Genomic DNA, 8,990 nt, shown 5'->3' with positions numbered 1-8,990 from the left:
ATCACGCAGCATATTAGCAACCAAAACGAGTTATTAAAATAACACCAACGATTCGTTGTTATATAACATGTTGACAACAATTTGTTGTCATATAGGAAATCAAACGTTCAATAACATATGTAAAAACAACTTACGAATATACATTTTTTATATACAGGATGTTTCCTTTAACTCGTAATGTTGAAATATGTATCTCGTGAAGGACCGAACTTATAAAAAAACTGTACACAAAAGTTGCTTGATATAAAGGGGAACATTATATGGTGCAAATTACTTTTTGCAGGTCAAGTGATGACGGGGAAATTTCAGTCAAATTTATTTCTTAAATGGAACCACATTTTTTTTTTTTTCATAGTACGATGACATTCGTTGAGTCATATGAGGTAATTTATTGTTGTAAAATGTTACAAATTCACGACTTCCTAAGTAGTCAAGTAAGCCTGAATCGCTGGTTGGCATTTTTTCGATAAGTCCCTCATGTTACATTCCAACATTGCGAGTTAAGGGAAACACCCTTCGTATTATTAGACATTTAACATACTTAAACTCACGATTATAACATTGTTCAATCTAAAGTGACTTTTTTAGAATCTAATTAGGCGATGCAGAGTGGTTGAAGGCCGCGGGACTAAAATGTCTAAAAGCCCCATCTCTCGGCTCGCTCAAAATAGGGGTTGTCATGGTAAAGGGGCTTTTACACTTCTCGCAGAAGGCCTCAATACCTGGACAACCCCATGTAATGGGACAGTTTTCGGGCCGGGGTACAATGGTCTTTTAGGACCGAATGCCCGATGTGTTTTATCCTTCTTCCAAATATTCGAAAACAACACCTGAAGAATTGTAGGAGTCCTTATAAGAATACTGGAGATTGCGCTACCAGTGTATCAGTAACATATGATTCATAATATTTGAAAATGAATCAGAGGTCAGAGGCGTATCTAGCGCAAACAAAACCTGTTTAGGGCAAGCGTGAAATTCCTTCCCCAAATGCATATCATTCGAATTCCACCTTTTCTTTTCTACTTCTTTGTTAAAGACGATTTTGACTCCGGAGAAAAGCGGCTAAAGAGGCATGCGAAACACACGAACAACAAGGGTAAACTACTAACACCAATCCTCAAAATAAATTTACTCAACAAACGCTATTTTCCTCGGCATTGGCGCTCGGGGCACGTGCCTTACTTGCCGCACCCTACAAACACCGCTGCATATGGTTATACACTTTATATAATGAAAACCGTAAATTCCTAAAGGTGCATAAAGCTTCAGAATCGACTATTTTCAGATCTACATTTTCTATCTACGCTCGTTACAAACCCTCACTTCAACGTCCAACCGTAATCACGTGTTCTAAAATACCATCGAAAGATCAACTTCGAGAAACGATTCAAACGGAATGCCCGTGAATTTGCAGCACCAGAGAAATGCAGTACAACGAGGAGGAAAACACCGTCCGCATGTACCTACGAGGACGACCCGTCGTTCTCTACGTTCCGACACCTCTGGTGGAATCGTACGACCTTCACAAAGTCAACACACCACCCCAGAGCAAACTAAAACTCGACTGGGTGTACGGCTACCGAGGCAGGGACTGTCGAAACAATCTGTATTTATTGCCGACCGGAGAAACCGTTTACTTCGTTGCAGCGGTGGTGGTCTTGTATAACATGGAGGAGCACAGCCAGAGGCACTACTTAGGTCACACGGACGATATCAAATGGTGGGTTAATTGAATTTATACAGATCTGCCACGTCGATCTTAATGCTCATGCGGAACTAATGGCAGCGTATATACCGGCTCGCGCGCTTTCTTTTGTACTTTTCAGTCAGAGAAATATTGATTAATTAGATTTTATCTGAAATGGGATCGTTTACTCGTAAAAATGAGATCTGAGACGCTTCGCTTGTGAAGAAGAGAAGCAAAACTGGGATAATAATTTTCTCGATAATTATGCTGTTCATTTATAAAATGGATTTCGTTTCGTACGCTTTATATTTCTTTACGCCTACTTAGAAGACAATTAGCGATGTTGGTATGATAAAGTAAAGATCTACATAATGTACTGATGAAGTTTTATATTAAAGTACATTTTCGGGCTTACCTTTTTGGACCGCTTTTATGAATACTTTATTGCAATAGTATTTGTAGATTTACTTTCGCAATAGTTTTTCGTTTGTTCAGTTAATTGCAGTTTATTTTTGTTAGTGAATTATGATTTGAATTGAAAACTGGAAACAAAAGGGGGCCAAAGTGTCAGTGGTTGTAGCTGCGACTTTTTGATAATTAATAAGACCTTAAAATATTAAAATAAAAAATTGTAAAATTATATAAAGTAGTGTGATGTGTGTAAAAAATAAGATTTATAACATTTTCGTAACCAAGAAATTGTTTCCTTGAAATTTGTATTTTTGGTGCAGACAGCCTTTTTCATGTCCAGTCTCTAATTATGTTCTTACTTAATGTGATTACAAATTATATTTCTTTTCAAGCATGTTATACCTTGTCTGGTAAATTTTAAATTGGTATCGAAATAATTTTTCCTAAACAACTAATAACCATGTCTTACTTTACATAAATTCGAAACATAGTATAGATGAAAATATCGTTCCATAAAAGCTTTCTCGTAAAAACAAATATCTCAAGTAAAATCTGCTCTGCCTTATACAGTTACAAAAATAAATATTAAAAACCTTCTTTGCAACGAACATAAATATTCGTAAATTTATGTCCAACGAGAATCTTATATATTCTTTCATATTATTTCAATTATATTTCAGCATAGCAATTCATCCAAACAAACTGGTGGTCGCCACTGGTCAAGTATGTGGAACCGATAGACGAGATGCTATGGTAAGAACATCTACAATATATGCAGGGTGTCTCGTTGTACGTGAGGAATACAACAGGGCTGAATTCAGCACACTAAAGTAAGAAAGAAAGTTCGTATAAACGTACTCATTCCTGATGTGACCTTGTTTTCGAGTTACAGCTCGTTTTATGTCGTAGTAGTTGCTTACTTACCTTCAGAAAAATTGCTCCAAGTGACCAAATCCAGTTTCAGTATCGGCCATTTCACTGTTTCAATAACTCATTATTTTCTACGCAAATTTACGATTATCGCTAATTCATAATAAGTACATCTTCCTGCACTGAATATAGTCTGTGTAATACACCTGGTACTGTTTACAAATTTGTCTAATCTTATAACCTTAAAATCTTGCAGAAAAACTAAACAAGCTGTAACTCTGTTACCTTATTTTAGTGTCTCGAATCCACCCCTGCTGTACTTCCCATATACAACGATACAGGGTGGACCTACTAACGCGATCACCGTTGATTATTCTGTCGTTAGTGGACCGATCAGATTTTATATTGGTACACTTTTTTCGACGTTTCCAAGGTCACCTTCAATTTTTTTATAAATAAACATTGTTTAGCGAATGTCCAGACGATTTCGACGAGCATTATAAAATATCTTTTTCTCCATCTGAACTAAAGAAGCAGTAGGAAAAGTATCCTAGTGCAGATGTCATAGAAAGAACTAAGCAGTCATCTATTTGCCGTCTAAATACATGAGTGTATTTCAGCTGATAGGAACGATTTTGAACACACTGTGAATTTGCGTAATTTTGAGACTTAAAATTACAGACATCGTATGTTATCCTGTGTCACAAAAGTCACTATTTCCTGTGCATCCTTCTTCGCCGTATCGTTCCTTCAGATAAAAAAGAAAATACATATTTTATTATACTCGTTGAATTCGTCCCAACATCCGCTAAAATATGGGCGTAAGAGAAGTGTAGGTTTATCTATAAGAAATCGAAGGTGACTTTACAAACTTAGAAGAAAAAAGTGGACTGAAAAAAGTGTACTATAATCATCCTGAAGGACGCTCTGAATATTATACAACACAAAAAAGGAATTTCAATCGGTCCGCTAACAACAGAATAATCTAAGGTGATCACATTAGGCGGTTCACCCTGTATACGATACATTCACAAAGTATAAAGTGTTTCGATAAAAACAATATATACTAAAAGGTGGTTATTATGTATAAACTTTTCTTAGCCACATATAAGGATATGGAATTCAGTCAGTTTAACTACCCTTTGTGTAATTGGTAATGGTGAGTTCGATGGTTCGATTTGTTGCCTCTCATTTTCGAAAGCAGACGGTGGAAATTACTTGTGTGCGATCGACGAGACTTCTGATCACAACATCTCGATCTGGGATTGGCAGAAAGGAGAACGGGGCACCAAGGTGACTGAAACGAAGGTATGTCCTAATTAATATGTTCACCTTCACAATCGGTACTTTCAACAGTAATGCAGTATTTTTCACATAAACATTTGAATAATATACAGGGTGTCGTATAATTGGTGGTGCAAGCTAGAAGGTGGTGATTCTACATGAGAAACTAAATTGAAAATATAGAGTAAAATTTTTTCGTACGAGGCTTCGTTTCCGAGAAAATTGAATTCAAAGATTTGTTGGAACCTGTTGTTTCTACTTGTACTTTTATGTTGATACATACAGTGGTGATGCCACATTTCGCAAAGAAATGGTCTATAGTGTAAACAAATATGCAGCTAAAAGAACGAATCCTCTGAAAAGAATAAATTGAATTTTCTCGAAAACTGAACCCCTTATTGAAAAATTTTATTCTATATTTTCGATTCAGCTTTTCAGTTACATGACACCTAGTATATCAAAGTTATATAATATATAAAACAACATATATTTTCATTGCACTGGTGATTTTGTATAGTGAAATATTTTTTATTTTTAACTTTTAAATCAGTAACTCTTATTCAAATTTATCGTCGGTGTGAAACATAATAAACGCAAAATATAATCATGAAATATTTTCATTAACTTAAAATTAATTTCAATTTTCTTCAAAATAAGACACTTTAGCGAAATTCAAATTCTATTCCCACAGTTGTAAAGTCTGTTTAAAAATATGCGATTCCCTACTTACAATTAGCTAAGTTACACTTTAAGTTAGCAATATATACCATAATACTTTTATAAAATTCGTTAGAGTCTATCATGCTACAATAAATTTTCTTTTTCACGTTAGATTGATTAAATCAGCAGAAATTAAGATTAGAATAATTTAGTTTTTGCCCTTCAAAGAATTAACTCGGTTTAATTTTTGAAGACACAATTTTATAAAAATAATCATCTTTGCTTAATATTAGGTCACCCCATAAGCAAGACGAATTTCCTTTCATATTTGTTTAAGATTAATTATAAAAGCATAATCGAAACTACTAATCTTCTATGTATTTTCCCTCATTTTCTACATTTCGCGACCCTTCTGCTAATTAGATAAAATTAGTTTGCTCTGTTGCAAAAATGTTATCTAGGACACTTTTCACGTGGCTGACATTGGTCAAATAATTTTGCATGCTTCTAAACTGTAATAATCTGTTTCATTCATCGAATCATTCGTGATACATGACGAACAAAATTCCTCAATAAGAAATTTAATCGTTAACTGAAAGTATGAATTCTTGCCGACTTTTGGGTACAATGAAAGTTTTATACAAAAAGAATGAAAACAGATCGATCATCGAAATAATTTCCATTATTGTTGATGATCTTTCGCTGTTTTTCTTATATTATATTGAAACTCTTTATATCACTTTTTTACTTTCTCACTCGGAATATGGCAACTTTGCCGAGCTGTATTTACTGAACACCTTGTACGTTGAACTCGATCTCATCTCTAACCGAATGGATCAGTGAAATAAAAAGAAATTCGCCCATAAGGATACATGCTTTCTCGAGTGATTCGAGTATGCGAAACCGGAACCGGGTGATTTAATGAACAACGATTGTCAATTGCAGTGCTCCGTGGACACGGTGGTATGCGCCGAGTGGCATCCGCTGGAACGGAACCAGATCGTGTCATGTGGGAAGGGACACGTGTCTTTTTGGTCACTCGATAACGGTGGTATGCTGTACAAGCGTATGGGCATTTTTGAGAGCAGGGAAAAGCCAAGATATGTCACCTGCGTGGCGTTCAATCAGAGTGGTGACGTTCTTACCGGCGACAGCAACGGTAACATCATCGTTTGGGGCAGAGGTGAGAAAAATTTGGTTATTTTTTAATACGTTAAGCGCAGAACTACTTTTCACTCGTCACAAAAGATGTACAAAAATTTCGTCGTGTTTTGAATTGACATTGGTACAGGGTTCGATAAAAAAAAATCTGACGATTTTTGTACTAATAAACATATTCTAGTAAGGATTCTATTACAGCAGATTGTATGGTAATCTTTTATAGTATAGGTTCATTTAACACGTTGACTGCCCCGCCAGATTTACATGTTGTGCTCAGGGGACCAGAAGAAAATTTTCATTATTCTAAGCGTAGTAATATATTATGCTTTATTATTACTTTTTTTAAAATTCAAAATAATGTCTAGTTAGCTATGTTCGAAATTTCTAGTTGACGACATTCATTTTATTTTAATTATTCTAAGCATTTGAGACACTGATGACCACTGTGGCCCCATCGAGGAAACAATCTCCCGTCACAGGTGACCAATGTGGCAGTCAACGTGTTAACTAAATCTATTATCTTTAATGAAAAAGATATAAAGCATACATATGTCTTAAAAGAGATCAGGTCGGGTCTTTTTCACCGGACTCTGTATAAATCGCAATAATTTATTTCTGTTACATTGGAAAACAAATATAATTACGAAAATAATCAGAAAAACATGCGTCACGTGAAATGTTTTTAACATTTCACATTTTACATTTTTCATCACTTCAAGATAATTGCTCGATAGACCGCGTACTTTCACGTTGCAAAATGAAATATAGTGATACATTTTGATGAAAATATGAAAACCGATAGTGAAATTTTACTATGAAACATTTAAGAAGTTACACCCAAATACTTTTGAAAATTTGAAACTTCTCAAGATAGAAAAGTTATATAAAAGTAAAGTTACAGGATCAGACGTGAAACATTTCTTTTTTTAATCTGAATGTGAAAAACAAATAAATCGAACCTTGTTTTCTACGTTCGAACTGTATATGTCTACATATAGAAATAATATCGCGGGAAAATGAAATTGGAGCACCCCCTATATTCGTAATCATAAAATGTTTTTGTACAGGAACAAATACAATCTCTAAAATCGTGAGGAACATTCACGAGGGATCTATATTTTCAATTTGTGTTCTGAAAGATGGTTTTATTGTCACCGGTGGTGGCAAAGACGGCAAAATATTATACTTCGACGAATCTTTGAATTTGACGGAAGAAGAAGCACAAGTAAGCCTCAGAAAATACTACAATAAAATACAATAATTATTCATTTGCTTCGTCAGATTTACATTATCTTTTACTAATCAATTCCGTAAGCAATTGTGAAAATTGATCAATAGTTAGATTAACGAGATTACTAATTAGTAATTAGTAATGATTGATTTAAATGATTAGTTTAAAAGATGTTTTATCTTCTTAGACGTAAAGAAAAAACGTTCAAGCCTAGGTATTTGAGAAACTGAAGCTAAAATATCTTTTAAACTACATTTCTCCACCCAAGTACCTTAATACTGTTTTGTAGAAAATTAAAAAATGCATCGAATGGTCGATAAAAAATGTATAGTTCTATTTAAAAAAACAGAGGTGACTTTGAAATATTTGAAACTCCTCCACTTTCGGAAACGATACACGCACCATGTGATGCAGCACTCGAAACCATTAAATCTTTCTTAATGAAATTTCGCTCTATCTTCTACCCTTTTAACGTTACGGCTTGACCCAGTTACGTGGGACACCCTATAGGGTTTATCTCAGAACACTGAAATATCTCGAAAACTACGAATGATACAAAAAAATATTTCAGACGAAAATTGTAGGGAATAGAGGGCTAGATATTGTCATGGTAGTTGTTTGACCTTGAAATAAACTTGAAAAGCCCTGTAAGGGTCATGTTTAAGTTTCTTAAATGGAAACATCTCAAATGAGGACATTTTTAAAAAAACTCCATACTTGTATCTACCTATATTTTTTGTATCATTCGTAGTTTTCGAGATATTTCAGTGTTCCGAGATAAACCGGACATACTGTATATACCACGTTGCTTTTATTAAACAATTGTTTTCAAGCAATAAAGAAAAATGTTACTGTTGCAATTATCCAAAGAATGTGTCTACCTGATATTTATTTACAATGCTTTTAACTATTAAATTATCTAATTTGTATTAATTTACAATATTCACACCTGTTTTCTTCTACTCTTCTTAACTTTGTTTTAACGGTAATAATTTTCTTGTATTCCACTAGATTGAGGATCATTTTGGAGGAATTCGAACACTTGCAGAAGGCAGAGGTTCACAGCTGTTAATCGGAACGACAAGAAATTGCATTTTAGTAGGTGACGTGAGAATGGGATTCAATCCAGCGATGCTGGGACACGCTGAGGAAGTTTGGGGACTCGCTGCCCATCCAACTTTGCCGCAATTTGCAACAGCAGGCTACGACCGATTGTTGCAAATGTGGGATAGCCTTAGCCACACTGTCGTTTGGAGTAAAGACATCGGAGTTAGTATAAACAACTACTTAAATAATGTGGCCTTTGTTAACGCAGCTTCCCGCAGTTTGGAGTAAAGACATCGGAGTTAGTATAAACAACTACTTAAATAATGTGGCCTTTGTTAACGTAGCTTCCCGCACTTCTTTGTGGTTCGAAGGTCGGGTTGGCGTTGGTAATTATTTCACGTGTATGTGCCAACTACTTATTGTCGCGATGGTGATCGCGCTTTATTTGTGGTGTCGATTATTGCTGACTGGACCGCACTGGTGTATCAAGAATGTCGAGTATTGCGTGTTAGAGCGCGCAAAGTGGTGTCGATTGTTTCTAAGTATCTTAGAGTCTGCCCGAATGTCGTGAACTGGCTGTATATATCTCTTTTCGCCAAAATGGGGAGTTTACCTTGTTGGCAAATCATGGGCCTTTCA

At 35.1% G+C, this 8,990-nt stretch overlaps 1 protein-coding gene across 3 annotated transcripts in view; it reads left to right on the top strand.

Annotated features, from left to right (window-relative positions):
- The window catches only part of LOC108575979 (echinoderm microtubule-associated protein-like 2), a 56,555-nt gene that overhangs the window by 38,979 nt on the left and 8,586 nt on the right, over window positions 1–8,990 (top strand). For all 3 annotated transcript variants that reach the window (XM_017938920.1, XM_017938919.1, XM_017938918.1), the window contains 6 exons: window positions 1,415–1,720; window positions 2,779–2,851; window positions 4,070–4,276; window positions 5,858–6,095; window positions 7,141–7,298; window positions 8,316–8,573. In XM_017938920.1, the coding sequence (XP_017794409.1) occupies window positions 1,415–1,720; window positions 2,779–2,851; window positions 4,070–4,276; window positions 5,858–6,095; window positions 7,141–7,298; window positions 8,316–8,573 (1,240 nt within the window). The remainder of the gene's footprint in view (window positions 1–1,414; window positions 1,721–2,778; window positions 2,852–4,069; window positions 4,277–5,857; window positions 6,096–7,140; window positions 7,299–8,315; window positions 8,574–8,990) is intronic.

This window comes from Habropoda laboriosa, unplaced genomic scaffold (assembly GCF_001263275.1).
Source record: "Habropoda laboriosa isolate 0110345459 unplaced genomic scaffold, ASM126327v1 scaffold337, whole genome shotgun sequence".
Taxonomy (NCBI): Eukaryota; Metazoa; Arthropoda; class Insecta; order Hymenoptera; family Apidae; genus Habropoda; species Habropoda laboriosa.
Note: the sequence above shows the minus strand (reverse complement) of the source record. Positions and strands in the feature narration are given on the sequence as shown.